The sequence below is a fragment of the Tachysurus fulvidraco genome, chromosome 23 (genome assembly GCF_022655615.1).
Source record: "Tachysurus fulvidraco isolate hzauxx_2018 chromosome 23, HZAU_PFXX_2.0, whole genome shotgun sequence".
Lineage (NCBI taxonomy): Eukaryota > Metazoa > Chordata > Actinopteri > Siluriformes > Bagridae > Tachysurus > Tachysurus fulvidraco.
In genome coordinates, this window is record NC_062540.1 from 4,991,599 (window position 1) to 5,008,304 (window position 16,706).

General features: G+C 35.8%; 2 protein-coding genes across 6 annotated transcripts; both read left to right on the forward strand.

Annotated features, from left to right (window-relative positions):
- Window positions 1-675: 675 nt before the first annotated feature.
- Window positions 676-16,675, forward strand: LOC125140029 (C4b-binding protein alpha chain-like). Of its 5 annotated transcripts, none has more exons than XM_047806947.1 (13): window positions 7,545-7,586; window positions 7,724-7,800; window positions 8,391-8,496; window positions 9,810-9,998; window positions 10,139-10,238; window positions 10,366-10,439; window positions 10,538-10,714; window positions 10,920-11,096; window positions 11,628-11,723; window positions 12,025-12,090; window positions 12,319-12,346; window positions 14,142-14,203; window positions 14,710-16,675. In XM_047806947.1, exons 3-12 carry the CDS (start codon window positions 8,427-8,429, stop codon window positions 14,185-14,187), a joined length of 1,023 nt encoding a protein of 340 aa, XP_047662903.1. In that variant the 5' UTR covers window positions 7,545-7,586; window positions 7,724-7,800; window positions 8,391-8,426; the 3' UTR covers window positions 14,188-14,203; window positions 14,710-16,675. The 5 variants fall into 5 exon arrangements, with proteins under 5 accessions (XP_047662905.1, XP_047662903.1, XP_047662902.1 ...); XM_047806946.1 differs by having other exon boundaries at window positions 7,560-7,634; XM_047806949.1 differs by lacking the exons at window positions 7,545-7,586; window positions 7,724-7,800 and adding an exon at window positions 676-805 and having other exon boundaries at window positions 8,412-8,496.
- Window positions 751-5,165, forward strand: LOC125140028 (C4b-binding protein alpha chain-like). The gene is made up of 8 exons (XM_047806945.1): window positions 751-890; window positions 2,514-2,702; window positions 2,843-2,942; window positions 3,070-3,143; window positions 3,246-3,422; window positions 3,472-3,648; window positions 4,178-4,234; window positions 4,839-5,165. The coding sequence occupies exons 1-8, from the start codon at window positions 821-823 to the stop codon at window positions 5,099-5,101; spliced, it is 1,107 nt and encodes a 368-aa protein (XP_047662901.1). The 5' UTR covers window positions 751-820; the 3' UTR covers window positions 5,102-5,165.
- Window positions 16,676-16,706: the final 31 nt, after the last annotated feature.

Consider the following 16,706-nt stretch of genomic DNA (forward strand, 5'->3'; position numbering starts at 1 on the left):
AATCTCAAAGGAGTGTTTCCAGAATCCATGTTACAAAAACAGAGGGTAGGAAGATGTTACAAAGACCTGCACAGTATTTGTAGCTTCAGAGACATTTTGGCTTCATGTTACAGACTTCACTCATACACAGAAAACTAGAAAACCAACACAAAAAAGGTCACAGGATCTGAAGTGTCCTAGCCCTGTCTTTGTTTTATGTAGCACCATGATCCTGGATAAACATTGTCTCACATATCGCAACAGCTATATTTGGTTGAAATGACAATAAAAGCTTCTTGACTTGACTTGTTTTCTTTCATGTGAGTGAGAGCAAAGAAAGGACACGTCAGAACTTCAGAATGGGTTTTAACCTTGTTAGGATTTTTAAAAAAAAATAATTATATGACTGATTTATTTGTATTTTTGGCAGTAAACCAGTAAAGTGTGTCAAAAAAAAATAAGAAAAGCGTTTAGCTTCCCTCTCCTTCAGTTCTCTCCAGCGCTGGAAAGCTGATCCTATATTAACATGTCCTACTTCTTGCCTTATCGTAAGCCTTTTTAGCTTTCTTTCCTTGTTTTTTTATCCTCCTTGTCAATATTAAAACCGCTTTCTGCTAATGTCACACATGCGCACTGAACCCTCTCTCCGCCCATATTGACAAGACCCGCCCCTTTCTGCTCATTGGCTACACGTTAGTTTTGATTTTTGTTTTGTTTGGTGGCCCAACGCAGTTTTCTGAAGCATTTCTCAAATATCGGAGACCCTGCCTTCAACTAACCAATATTACTGACCGTATTGCTGCAGTGAAAAGAAGTCGGAGTGAAAATAACACTGAAAACCATGTGGGAGACACCGAGCTACACCCTGATCGTCCTTCTCATATGTCTCATGAAGGCTGGAGAAATCCGAGGTACAATCCGTTTTAATGAATAAATACAGATTAACTTTAATCATCTGTTATCTCTACCTTATTATATGATACTATGCGACTGTGTTTCACCCGATTTTCACTTTATTTCACCCAATTTTTTCACATCGATTGATGAGTTGGTTGGAAAAAACCACTAGTATAAATAATCTGGAACAAATTGGGTAAGAAATAATAATACAGATGATAAACAGAAGGGTTTGTTATGGAAATTAGATTAATACACATACAGATGACCGAAGCAACAATATGATATCTTGGACTAATCTGAATCACACTGATGACTTGCAAAACAGTTGACAGAAAGAAGAAGGATATTCTGAAATGGAAAACTATTTAGAAATGAATACAGTATTAAAAGAAATGTTTATGGACTATCTCACTTTGGTTATTTGTAAAAAATAAAATAAAATAAAAAAATCTGTGAAGAGCAAAAAGTGTGCGTTTGGGGCAAACAGTGGTGATTATTGCGTGATCATCTCAGTCACCTTCTCAATTCACAACCAGCAAATGTGATGTGAACCAGAGAGCCGTATCGAGTGCAGGACAATGGTATCATAAAACCTCTACACTGATTACTTGGGCAGTCTTTTCGTAGACACACCCCACGATGCCCATAGACTCTGCCACATTTAATCTGTTTGTAAAGTATTTCAGCCAACTGCTTTTACATAGACGGGGAAATAAACGTGTTGGGAAAAAAAATCTTAGTAGAAATAATTAAAATATTATTCCTTACAATACTATAACCAAAGTAAAGTATTAGGCCTTGCAAAATATTACAATTGCTGTCATAAGACATATGTAGGTGATGTTGTAGGCCAAAGATGTTTATTGCAACCAGATTCGGGGCTGTTAGGCCTAGTCAGTCTGAGCACATTTGTAATAACAACTTGTTATGTAGAAGGGAAAATACCATTGTTCCCAGACCTTAGCTCATAAATTGTTATGGAAAATGAAGAACACCATGGTTCTCAGACCTTGGTCCATAGCAATAACATGCTCTTTTGGAACTTTGTGGCAAGAGACCTAGTAAAACTAAAAGAATCGCTGGTTGCACTTGTTCCAAAATGGGAGCGTAGTTAAATAGTGAAGTTGTACAAATTCCTTGTAAACGTGAAACCCACAGTACTTGAAAATAAAGGTTATTATGAATCTGATGTTCTCTGAAGCAATCAAGTAAATAGATGGATGTAGTGTACTGTAGGTATTACTATGATGAACCACATTCATATAAGTGTATTTAATGCTGACTGACTCGTGTGCAGCTAACCATGCTCGTAATGGCCAGCTGAAAAACCATGGGAGCTCATTACAAAAAAAAAAATCATTAAATGGACTGTGAATTGGGTTCAAGGAGTAAAAAAATGTATTGTATATGACTGATCTCAACTGATTAACCTTTTAAATCTATGATACAGTTTCTGGAATAAACACTTAATTTTTATGGCCTTAAAAAAGAGAACATAATTTAATATATATTTTTTGGTAGTCTTTACGATTGCTAGATAAACTCGTACACCATTGCAATATGGAGTTACTGATGCATGCATATTAAAACTGATTTGTACTAATATTACATTTATTTATCTTTTATCTTCTCAGCACAATGTGCCAGCCCCGTTATTGGGGAAAATAGGATTCCCACTGAACCTTCAAGGCAAGACAATTTCCCTGATGGATCGACACTAACATACAAATGTTCCACTGGTTATGTACCGAAGCAGCCTGGAAGTTCCAAAACAATCACCTGCAAGGGAAACCAGTGGACTGAACTACAACTTCAGTGCAAATGTGATTTTCCTCATAGACATTTTCTCATTCTAGCTTTTTCCCCTGATGTGTTTGTAGTGATGGTGGGGCTTTAATTGTTTATTTTTGTACTGTCCATGGTGCAAAGCATGCATGTCAAGACATTTTATATATATTTTTAGTAAAGTCCTGTGGAAGTCCGGGTGAAATTTGGAATGGAAAATATTTAACTCCAAATGGAATTGACTTTGGTGCAACAATCACTGCACAGTGTAACGAAGGGTTAGTAAAGTTGTGCTCTTGTTTTTTATATATATTTTTAAAACTTACTCTTTGTTTAAATATATTCATGCAAATGCACAAAACATTCTTGTGTACATAAGATTTAACATACCATTGCTGTTTGTAGGTATATGCTTGTTGGAATGGGAACTAGAAATTGTCGAGATAATGGTTGGGATGGGAGAGACCCTGTGTGTGAAGGTAATGAATTTTATGATGATTTTGTGTTCAGTGGTAGTAGACAATTTGTTTGTTTGTTTGTTTGTTTTAAGCAGTTTGTTGTTGTTGTTTTTTGCTTTTCAGTGATGAAATGTGAACCACCTCCTAGTATACAGAATGGAAATTTTGATCCCTTGGATGAGGTTTATAATTATGGGCTGACAGTCACATACTCTTGTGAAAAAGATTACATTCTTTTTGGAGAATCAGCAATATCCTGTTCTGACAACGGATCCTTTCCTCCTCCTCCTCGGTGTTTAAGTAAGTTAGTAAGTTTAAGTTCTGTCTGCATTTATTTTTTACTTTACAGAAATCAGTTGTGATGCACCTGCAATTGAAAATGCGATTAGAATTAAAGGCAGGTCACCACCCTACAAATATAAAGAGTTTGTCGAGTACCAGTGTAATAAAGGCTACAAAATGGAAGGATCGGGCTACCTTATATGTGAAGAAAACGAATGGAAACCACCTCCTCCAGTGTGCATTGGTATTGAACCACGTTTTATGACTTGTAGTTTTGATTCATAATCAAAGGTTTGATATTTTCACCCAGCCAAATTAACAACAGCTCATAGTCATGGTGGATGTCAACTTCATATAGACAAATTTTCACACCAACAGCTTTTAGATTTTATACCAAATGGTGTGAAAAAGTAAAAAAACAAGGATAAAGAGTCTTGCTGATGAGAGATTGGATGAAAATGTCCAGAGCTGAGCTGACAGGAAGTCTCTAATAACAACCATGGTGAGCAAAAGTAACTCGGCATGAGCGGCAGAAGTGACCGATGTGGTCTTCTGCTGTTGCATCCTTCAAGGTTTGATGCTTTGTCCATGCTGAGATGCTTTTCTGCTCACTGTGGAGTTACTTCATTTTCTGGCACCAACATTCATGCCACGATCATGCGAAAATTTTAAACTATAGTATTGACATTGTTGTTCCAATAGCTTCTGATGTGTATATAGTCACAAATGGTTTGTTTGAATTCTCACTTTTCATTTCTTTCTTATTTAAATAGAAGATAAAATAGGCCCAGGTCCAATCCCAGTCACTGATGCTCCCCTAGATGATAAAGGTAAGTTGTATTTTCCAAATGGACCAGCACTAATAACGATCCTCATTGTTCTTGGATTTGTTAAATACGGATGTGTATAACGTCGAACAGACAGTGTGAAATAGACTTTTCTTAATTTATTTATGTCTGATTGCTGTTCTAAGAGCTAGCTCTGTAAATCCTGAATTTATAGGGAGGAGAATATGACAGCACCAACAAGAGTACATGCAATAGTATGAAGAATTAAGGCTGGTTCCTATTTCCTTCTAAGTGTAGATTTATGTAGCCCTATCAGCAACTGACTTGTCAGGTGGTTACACCCAGTGTTGAATTCTTTGACCTCTATTTGGATCAAAATTTTAGACACATCCTGAAATACGGTCATGAAGAAAGAATAAAAATATTTACTCCAACAGTCTTTTTCTTATCAATAGTATATCATTTTGGATAGTTAATGTATTGCAGAAAAAATGTTCCCACTTATCTGGGTCCAGATACCATCTCAGCAATGTTTGGTTTGCACAAATGGACTCGACAATATCTTTTGCATCCAATGAGAATATTTTCATAAAACACTTCACATGAGGCTCTTTTAAGTTGTGTATATAAATTCTACTCTTCTCAGCACAATGTGAGAGACCTGATGTTGGGGAAAACAGGGTTATAGTCGATGACTTGAGCCAGCAGACATTCCCAAATGGATCTACATTAATGTTCAAGTGTTCTACTGGTTATCGGCCTGTGGATTCATCAGCTCCCAACATGATCACCTGTGTGGGAACCCAGTGGACCAAACTGGAGCTTAATTGCACGAGTAATTCTCCTTTTAGACATTTTATTATTCTTCAAAGCTTCTTGAATATCCTTTTAGAATGTTTGTATACCTGAACATTTTGTGTTTAGAGTTGAGTTAAATAATAAAAAAAATAATAATCATAATAATAATAATTTATTCGCGTGTTTGTTTGTTTGTTTTGCTTCTTCACTTTGGTTTTATTTCTTGGTTAATGGTATTACAAATGCATACCTTATGGGTAAAACTAAACCAAAGGCTTAAAGCTAAAATTCAAGTGATAATATACATATAAATGTATATCTGTATCGATAGTGAAGCACATATCTATATGACTGAAAGTATGTGATGTTGCAGTTTTTTCCTGTCCTGTTTTGTTGCTGCTCCAAACCAGGGGGCCGTTTCAGAAAGGAGGTTCAACCAACTCTGAGTTTAAACTTGAACTCTGAGTTGACAAACCCTGAGATGGGAAACTCTGAGTTTTCGGTTACAGAACAGCTGAAATTAGTTAGTTTTATGAACTCTAAATTGACTGACTCTCAGTTAAGCGCGTACAACACAACTTAAAAAAAGCCATTATCAATGGAGCGCAGATATAACAAGTCACCATGGCAACAGCATCAGACAAAAGAAAAGTCTGCATATTTCTCTCCAGCAGAACCGGAAGTGCTTATTCAAGCGTATGTAGAATATGAACACGTATTTTTTTTAAAAAAAAGCAACACTGCTGTATAAAACAATAGTGGATTTAACATCAAATTTTAAAAATGTGTGTGTGTGTGTATATATATATATATATATATACACACACACACCTTTAAAAGTTATATTTTTAATGTAAACTTCTCCCTCTAGTTACATACTTTGTTCAATTCAAGGACAATTCATGCAATTGTATATTGTTTATTTCTTGTCTCTCCTTATTGTTCAAGTGGTTGAGGTTGATATGAGATTTAGAAAGTAATTAATAAGTAAGTAGATCAAATTAGTAAGTAGACCAATACTTTCTAGAGATAGTAATTATTACATTAATCTAATTAGACTTGTTGAAGATGTAATTTGTAGTTAGTAATTAAGAATTATTTTAGAGTAAATAGTAAATAGCCAAATGTTACAATATCAGAGGTGAAAGAACAGTATTTTATTTTATCATGAAACAACTCAAAAATTGTCAGAAAGCGCTTAAGAGCGAGGCTCACTTTCCTGACAGCTCTGCAAACAGTAGCCTTACTAATATGTTCTGCATCCCAGATGTTATACACAAAACTACAATTTGCAAAAAAAAAAATAAAAAAACGTAAGGCAACGCAAAGCATCTGCTCGGATGTAAGAGCACGGCCGCGATGGCTGATGTAAGGATGGATGACATTATGGATCTTATTGACTGTAAAGAAAAACGGTATCGCTCAAATAAAAATGCATAGGGATGTGACAAAAATCCACTCTGGGCTCAAAAGAATTAATACAGACTCTTCATCAACAGGATCGTCCATAAAAGGACACGCCATTTCATTAATTTTACATTTACGGCATTTAACAGACCCCCTTACCCAGAGAGACTTATATTTTGTTTCAATTTATACAACTGAGCAATTGTGTGCTTAACTTAACCTGCTTTCTCGGGTTTAACATACCTCCCTTTCTGAAACGGAAAACCCAGAGGTTCCCTCATTTCAGGGTTAACATACTCAAGAGTTTTCACTTAACCTGCTTTCTGAAACAGGCCCCAGATTTTGATGGATGGATGCGTACAGGACAGATTCAATGATGGACCACATGGCAAAGCAAAAAGTTGTCTCAAGCACGTTTGGGTTTAACAGCATAAAAGTGCAAAAATCTGCACGAATTGAGCATTGCAGGCATGTCAACTTTGACCAGAATCTCAAAGGAGTGTTTCCAGAATCCATGTTACGAAAACAGAGGGTAGGAAGATGTTACAAAGACCTGCACAGTATTTGTATATAACATTCCTATAAAGTGCTCAGTGAGTCTGAGTACATCTGTCTCAGTCACCAACATGGGAATGAGCAGGGCTAATATTTTTACTGCTTACAGCCACTACAGAGCTTCAGAGACATTTTGGCTTCATGTTACAGACTTCACTCATACACAGAAAACTAGAAAACCAACACAAAAAAGGTCACAGGATCTGAAGTGTTTTCTTTCATGTGAGTGAGAGCAAAGAAAGGACACGTCAGAACTTCAGAATGGGTTTTAACCTTGTTAGGATTAAAAAAAATAATAATTATATTTCTAATTTATTTGTATTTTTGGAAGTAAAACCAGTAAAGTGTGTCAAAAAAAATATAAGAAAATTGTAAGAGTAGAGAAGACTGAGAAGACATTTTATTGAAACAGGCAGATATCCTTCAGGAGAAGGTGGATCAAAGTCAAAGCACCACCATTTTCCACCATTATCGGGTTGTTTTGTGTCTTTCCGAACTGTCAACAATAGCAGTCTATATATCCACACTGTCCGAGTTCCTATGTGTTTTGGCCCTTTCGGTACTCCATAGGACACGTTGCTAGTCATCTGACGAGTGGAATTTTCGCGTCTAGAACCCCAAGCGGAAACTAGAGGTAAATCCATGCAAGACGAGAAAAAGCGAGCTCATGATTCATTCTACTGTGAGTTTACGTGTAGAATGTTACGTTACTTGGTGAAGAATAGCTCATGTTCTCACAGGGTGTAACCACATTTCCGGTCATTTATTCAGGATCTGGTGGTGTTTAAAAGGCCGTACTCGGTTTTTAACAGGTTCGACGGAGCTTTTGGGGGATTTAAACTGAAAAGGTGAGCTTTATTCTTGTTTGTTGATGGTAAATTAGTTCCTCTGGGTTAAACCGGAACTAACTAGCTCAACGTTAATACGTTTCTGCCTTGTCTGCCATTGTCTGACAGTTCCTTCAAATTAAGTTAGCTTTGGTGGCTAATACAATATAAGGGACGATGTTCGGCTTTCGACAGTTTTCTGTTTAGGTAAATTAGATAAAAAACAAATGTTCTAGAGCATTATGCAGCGCTAGATATTCTGGAAAATAACGTTATTTTTTTTTTATTATTGTTAGTTTTATGACGAATCTGCGATGTTGCACGCTTTGTCATGTTTTCCGTTATCACCTGACATTAGCCTAAAGCTAACATGAATTACTCGGAATATTTAGTCAAAATCTAGTCCCACTAATATATAAATATATTTTTTACTAAGCAAAAATATTAAACCAAATGGAAAGCTAGTTACCTTCCTGTCGCGTTTTTGTTGTCGTTGTAAGGAAACAAACACAACCTGGTTAGCGAGCTATCTAGTTAACTAGCCCCACACACACACACACACACACACACACACACTTAACTAACCAATATTACTGACCGTATTGCTGCAGTGAAAAGAAGTCGGAGTGAAAATAACACTGAAAACCATGTGGGAGACACCGAGCTACACCCTGATCGTCCTTCTCATATGTCTCATGAAGGCTGGAGAAATCCGAGGTACAATCCGTTTTAATGAATAAATACAGATTAACTTTAATCATCTGTTATCTCTACCTTATAATATGATACTATGCGACTGTGTTTCACCCGATTTTCACTTTATTTCACCCGATTTTTTCACATCGATTGATGAGTTGGTTGGAAAAAAACACTAGTATAAATAATCTGGAACAAATTGGGTAAGAAATAATAATACAAATGATAAACAGAAGGGTTTGTTATGGAAATTAGATTAATACACATACAGATGACCGAAGCAACAATATGATATCTTTGACTAATCTGAATCACACCGATGACTTGCAAAACAGTTGACAGAAAGAAGAAGGATATTCTGAAATGGAAAACTATTTAGAAATGAATACAGTATTAAAAGAAATGTTTATGGACTATCTTACTTTGGTTATTTGTAAAAAAAATAAAATAAAATAAAAAAATCTGTGAAGAGCAAAAAGTGTGCGTTTGGGGCAAACAGTGGTGATTATTGCGTGATCATCTCAGTCACCTTCTCAATTCACAACCAGCAAATGTGATGTGAACCAGAGAGCCGTATCGAGTGCAGGACAATGGTATCATAAAACCTCTACACTGATTACTTGGGCAGTCTTTTCGTAGACACACCCCACGATGCCCATAGACTCTGCCACATTTAATCTGTTTGTAAAGTATTTCAGCCAACTGCTTTTACATAGACGGGGAAATAAACGCTCTTTTGGAACTTTGTGGCAAGAGACCTAGTAAAACTAAAAGAATCGCTGGTTGCACTTGTTCCAAAATGGGAGCGTAGTTAAATAGTGAAGTTGTACAAATTCCTTGTAAACGTGAAACCCACAGTACTTGAAAATAAAATTATTCTGAATCTGAAGTTCTCTGAAGCAATCAAGTAAATAGATGGATGTAGTGTACTGTAGGTATTACTATGATGAACCACATTCATATAAGTGTATTTAATGCTGACTGACTCGTGTGCAGCTAACCATGCTCGTAATGGCCAGCTGAAAAACCATGGGAGCTCATTACAAAAAAAAAAATCATTAAATGGACTGTGAATTGGGTTCAAGGAGTAAAAAAAATGTATTGTATATGACTGATCTCAACTGATTAACCTTTTAAATCTATGATACAGTTTCTGGAATAAACACTTAATTTTTATGGCCTTAAAAAAGAGAACATAATTTAATATATATTTTTTGGTAGTCTTTACGATTGCTAGATAAACTCGTACACCATTGCAATATGGAGTTACTGATGCATGCATATTAAAACTGATTTGTACTAATATTACATTTATTTATCTTTTATCTTCTCAGCACAATGTGCCAGCCCCGTTATTGGGGAAAATAGGATTCTCACTGAACCTTCAAGGCAAGACAATTTCCCTGATGGATCGACACTAACATACAAATGTTCCACTGGTTATGTACCGAAGCAGCCCGGAAGTTCCAAAACAATCACCTGCAAGGGAAACCAGTGGACTGAACTACAACTTCAGTGCAAATGTGATTTTCCTCATAGACATTTTCTCATTCTAGCTTTTTCCCCTGATGTGTTTGTAGTGATGGTGGGGCTTTAATTGTTTATTTTTGTACTGTCCATGGTGCAAAGCATGCATGTCAAGACATTTTATATATATTTTTAGTAAAGTCCTGTGGAAGTCCGGGTGAAATTTCTAATGGAAAATATTTAACTCCAAATGGAATTGACTTTGGTGCAACAATCACTGCACAGTGTAACGAAGGGTTAGTAAAGTTGTGCTCTTGTTTTTTATATATATTTTTAAAACTTACTCTTTGTTTAAATATATTCATGCAAATGCACAAAACATTCTTGTGTACATAAGATTTAACATACCATTGCTGTTTGTAGGTATATGCTTGTTGGAGAGAGAACTAGAAATTGTCGAGATAATGGTTGGGATGGGAGAGACGCTGTGTGTGAAGGTAATGAATTTTATGATGATTTTGTGTTCAGTGGTAGTAGACAATTTGTTTGTTTGTTTGTTTGTTTTAAGCAGTTTGTTGGTTTTTTTGCTTTTTAGTGACAAAATGTAAACAACCTCCTAGTATACAGAATGGAAATTTTGATCCCTTGGATGAGGTTTATAATTATGGGCAGACAGTCACATACTCTTGTGAAAAAGATTACATTCTTTTTGGAGAATCAACAATATCCTGTTCTGACAACGGATCCTTTCCTCCTCCTCCTCGGTGTTTAAGTAAGTTATGCAGAATTACATATAAACACACGTAAGCTCCAAATGACATTTAGGTTATAATTTGGATGTTGTAAGTAATGCTTAAACAGTACTGATATCATAACTGATTTGATTTGTTTTATTATATTTTTTAAGTCTTTTTTTTTTTTTTTTTGATCCTTTTTCTCATTTATATTTCTGTCTGCATTTATTTTTTACTTTACAGAAGTCAGTTGTGATGCACCTGCAATTGAAAATGCGGTTAGAATTCAAGGCAGGTCACCACCCTACAAATATAAAGAGTTTGTCGAGTACCAGTGTAATAAAGGCTACAAAATGGAAGGATCGGGCTACCTTATATGTGAAGAAAACGAATGGAAACCACCTCCTCCAGTGTGCATTGGTATTGAACCACATTTTATGACTTGTAGTTTTGATTCATAATCAAAGGTTTGATATTTTCACCCAGCCAAATTAACAACAGCTCATAGTCATGGTGGATGTCAACTTCATATAGACAAATTTTCACACCAACAGCTTTTAGATTTTATACCAAATGGTGTGGAAAAGTAAAAAGACAAGGATAAAGAGTCTTGCTGATGAGAGATTGGATGAAAATGTCCAGAGTGTTCTGAGCTGACAGGAAGTCTCTAATAACAACCATGGTGAGCAAAAGTAACTCGGCATGAGCGGCAGAAGTGACCGCTGTGGTCTTCTGCTGTTGCATCCTTCAAGGTTTGATGCTTTGTCCATGCTGAGATGCTTTTCTGCTCACTGTGGAGTTACTTCACTTTCTGTCATGATCATGAGAAAACTCCCAAATTAAAGCTGAAATTATAAACTAGTGTATTGTTGTTCCTATAGCTTCTGATGTATATAGTCACAAATGGTTTGTTTGAATGCTCACTTTTCATTTCTTTCTAATTTTAAATAGAAGATAAAATAGGCCCAGGCCCAGGTCCAGGTCCAAATCCAGGTCCAGGTCCAAGTCCAAGTGAAATCCCTAAGGTCACTGTTCCTCCCCCGCTTGGTAAGATGTATTTTCCAAACGAACCAGCACTAATAACGATCCTCATTGTTCTTGGATTTGTTAAATACCGATGTGTCATTTATTATAGTTTTTTAAATGTGGCAGGAGACACACAGTCCGAATAGAACAGCAATTCTCCAATGTTGCCATGTTAAAAGTACGGTCTTTACTAAATATCACAGGGTGTCCATGTTTTAGTAGCTACGTTCAGCCAGATTGCTAACATACTTTAGTATCATGATTGTAGATGTTTCACACTTGTTTTTTGAATTAATAAGCTGTAATATTCTTTTATTCACAGAAGAGCTTTCTGTTGGGGCTAAGATTGCGATCGGGGTCGGGGTCATGGTCATCGGCATCTTATTGGGTAAGTGTACATTGTTTAAAAAAAAAATTTTTTTTTTTGGAAAATAGCTGTATATGTCTATCTGTATATATCTTAAAATGAGCGTTAGTATAAAGCTGTGATTTAAATTACAACCAGCATTACTCTCAGAGCTGCTGTCCTGTTTTAATTCCAAAACAATAAATTGCATGATTTGTAGTATATCTCTGTTGTTTTCCATTTTAAACTATGTCCTGTTTTACCTTTCAGTATCTGGCATGTTTTATTTGAAGAAAAGGTCAGTGCAATCCTCGCTTCATTACAGTGAACACACTCATTATTGACAAAAAAGTTTGAGCTTGTTCTAAAAATAAATAAATAAAACTAATGCAACTTGTCGCATGCTCACAGAATGCAGCTTATTTTAACAAGAATGTCTTTCATGTCCATTTGCGTTGTTTCCCCCGCATTCTAATGTGCTCCAGAAAGATTCAGTAACTGCAACTGGTCCTGTCCTTCACATTAAAGATATTAATCTGCTGATTCATTTTACTTTGTAACATGCGCAAAAGTAAGAGCTTTGTTTGTTTGTAAGGGCTTTCAGAAGTGGAGTCAATTGTTTTGGTCACTTTATACCAGGGGTCGGCAACCCGCGGCTCCGGAGCCGCAAGTGGCTCTTTCATCCCTCTGCTGTGGCTCCCTGTAGATTTGGAAAATAAATATTTAATTTAAATTTATTTTATTTTAGTTAGTTAGTTTTTTTTTAAATGTAATTCTAAAATCTAAGATTATGATGCTCTTGTAACATTAAAATAAACCGTGTTTAATTTTTTTGTCGCTCAAATTATGCGTCATAACTGCCGACTTGCGAAATCCGACACACCGATGCAGACGCATTTTTGGTTTGCTGTAGCCGGCAAGTTAAAATTTTGATGTCATGCAGGACTGTCAAGTGTCACACATTGAGAGTGACAGTTTGGTCTTTTGTCACGCTCTCCCGCCACACATTGTATTTCTCACGCAGAAAAACTTTTTGACTAATTATCGTATATTTAATATGCGGCAGCGCACAAAATGTATCAGTCTGCACCGCTGTCTTTATGGAACCGGGCAGGAATCAGCCAATCAGGTGACAGCAGCACACCGTGTAGATAAATAAAGACCAGCAGCTTCAGATAACATTCACATCAAACATCACGATCAGGAAGAATTGATTTTGATCATAGCGTGGACGTTGGTGCCGGTTATAGTTACAGTGGTACAATTTCTTAAAGGATTAGCAAAAAAAAGTAATTAGAGGTTGTAAGCAGTGGGAATATACAACACGTTTTTCTTCAATTTTTAAAAATAAGAACTAATTGCAGATATGAACTCATGTTCATGAGAAAGTGAGGAAGAACTTTGTATCATAAACACCGTCGGATTAGTTCAAGGTATCATTTGCACAAACCTTTTGAATTTGGTGGTTTACTGAGTCTCTTTTTTTTTATATGGTGCGCTTTACTAAAATGACAAAGACCTGTGAAAATCTCCACTTAAACATCTTCATCACAGAACATGAACTGTCATGTAGTCACTTGCATGTCAGTGACTGGAAAAAGACCAGGTGAATTATTTCTTTATCATCTTATTCTTGGCGGATCTGTGCACATGATGGCCTCAGATTGAGATCTGTTTTTAGATGCTTTTCTGTTCATCACCGTTGTTAAGAGTGTTTGTATGAAGTACTATATCCTTTGTGTGTGTGTGTGTGTGTGTGTGTTTGTGTGGTGAAATTCTCAAACCAGCCCATCTGTTACCAACAACCATGCTACGATTAAAGTCTCAGAGATCAAAATCTCCTTCATTCGGATGTTTGATGAACTTTAACTGAAGCTCCAGGGTTATCGTTCCCATTAATGTTGCAATGTGTTTAGTGTGATCGTCGATAGTGATAGTGTTTCCCATTTTGTCGTGTGTGTGTGTGTGTATATAAATATAAAAATATATATATAATTTATTTATTTTTCATACAATTTGCTGAAGAAAATTGCTCTTAAATACAGAAAAATAGGATAACGTTTAAGATTCCAATGCTAAACTTTGGTTTCCAGAACTGGTTTCGGAAAGGTGCCCACTAGAAATGAAGAGCGCTCGTAACCACATCAGTGTCCTGGTAAGAAAATCCGATTGTCTCATATTCGATTCAATTCAATCACTTAAATCATTAGATTTGAGAGGAACTTGATCATTCTTTTTGATCGAATCTCGTTCTTTCTAAAATTTCTAAACTTAGCTCTGCGTCGGCTAATCGACTTCCCACGTGGTTTATATCACCGCATGACCTTCCACTCATACTAGCAAGTGACTACTCGCTTGTCACGATCAATCACTCGTATTTTTCTATAATATCTCCTTATACAGTAATGAGATGTCTCGTCTTTTAGATTCAGCTTTACTGAGTCGTCATAAATTCACTGCTGCTTGCTAGTGTGAATGTAGCATGCCATGTAACTAACCTGATTAAGCTTGCTGTGAGAAATGTTAGTGTTTGATGTCTGCTTAACCAACCTCATGCATGATCAATCATTGCCCAGAAATATTACTAGTCATACTGTCTGTATACTTGCTTGTATTTTATTTATTTATTTTAATTAATCTATTTATTTATTTATTTATTAGAAATTAGTCCCTGTGAAAATCGGCATTCCTCTGCTTCCTGATGGACTGTATGTTTTCCTCTGGAGCTCATCTTGGAGAGAGATTCTGTTTTTTTTTTTTTTTTTTTGTGCCAATCAGATTTTTCATGAATGTGCACTTTTTAGATTAAGTTTTAGTTTAAGACTTTATCCTTCAGGACAGGGGCTCCCGATCATTTGAACAACCTGGAGCTGGACCAATCGGAGTGTGAGTAGGCGAGGTAGCTGAGGATTTATTGGCTGTAACCATCTGATTTATTCTGATCTTTGGTGGAGATGATACGAGTTCTTACTCCTTATCATCATTTGACAAAAGCAAAACCAGAGACATGTCGATTGGTCTAAAAGCTTCCAGTCTTTCCATTGAAATCATGAAAATGATTGGGAACCCCTTTTTTTTTTTTTTAAACAACTACTGATTTTGAGCTCGAACTGTTAATTAATATTAGTTTAAATTTATCATCTTGTCTTAATTCAAATATTCTTTCTATACATACTGATTTGGTTTAGCTTCTCTTAGAAGTGCCTGGTGTGTGTGTACATTACATAACATATAACGCTAAATCCTTTTTAATGCACTTTTTAAGTTTGATCCTTCGTGCCGCCTTGTCTATAATATTCACTTGTAAGAGTCAACATGCTGTAATAGAAACAAGGAAACTAATATTAGACAAATTCCTTAACCAGAACGTCCTGATATCTCGCACTTCTAATGTTCAGCAATGTTTTCATCTTCCTTCACGTGTCCTACACCACTAGAAATATATACACCACCGGTAGCATGCTCGTCTAGCTTGTGCTCGCTGCATCTACATCACCGAGTGCGATTGTGCCACTTCAGCTTGGTTCAAAGCAGAAGGATGTTTCATCATTAAACATGACTTGTTGCAGTAACTTACACTTTAGAAACTATTCTTATCAGCAGCTGAGCTCAGTGAAGTCAAATTCTAATTGAATTACAACTTGCTATCAGCAAGTGATCTCCCTGACTATAATTTAATAGTCTTGTATCTTTTTATAACATTTATAAGACTAAAGATTGTGTTTGAGAATTGACTGCCATTAGAAAGCCTGTAGAAAAAAGGTCAATGGTTTGTGTTGTGTTTGACTTTTTTTTTTCTTTTTCTTTTCTCTATTTCAAAATAGTGGTGTTCTTTTTTTGTGTGTTCATCTAGTGAAATATAAGCATAGTGTTGAAACAGGCATGATTCGAGATTGATGCTTACTGAGCTTTTTATACATATATTTACACCATATATTTATTTTGACTGCTCATTCATTCTGATTTGTGGGAATATAATTATTTGATTATCTGCTCTTTTTTTTTATCAGTAAACCTTATTCTTCAGTAGTTCCACATGTTAACGGAGTGTCTTGAATGTAGAGTTTTTAGATAAGAAAAGAACAAGAACTAAAGCAATCCAGGCAACAGCATTTGCATTTCAGTGAAATAAGCCTAAAGATTTTCAACACCAGATTCAAATCAGAAGTAAATGTAATTGTTGTCGTTAGAATCAGATAAGAGCCTTTTTCACTTTCTTATTGGTTTTGAATAAAAGAAAATCCACAGTTTTTTCACCACAGAAAGTGAATTTCACATCCTGTCCCAGAGGAGTCTCGGAGGAATCTACAGAATTATTATTATTAATATTATTATTAAAGATTTATCGTCATCAAATCCTACAGGAGAGCTGCTTAAAATCAGCAATGTCGGTACATATTGCGGGCTACATGGAACACGGCTGTTTAAATTGTGCTTTTTCATGCTAATCTTATCAAATGTACAGAGCTAAATTTAAATTCAAATATATTGTTGCAGGGTTGCAACCTTCACCCAACAAATTGTACTTGCCTTTTTTTTTTTATTGTTAATATTTTCATTCAGTTGAAATCATACGAATGAGGATCTATTTTGTTTTCCCACTGATTAAATGTATATTCAGACACTTTTCACTGGTAATACATCCTTTATTTGGTTCA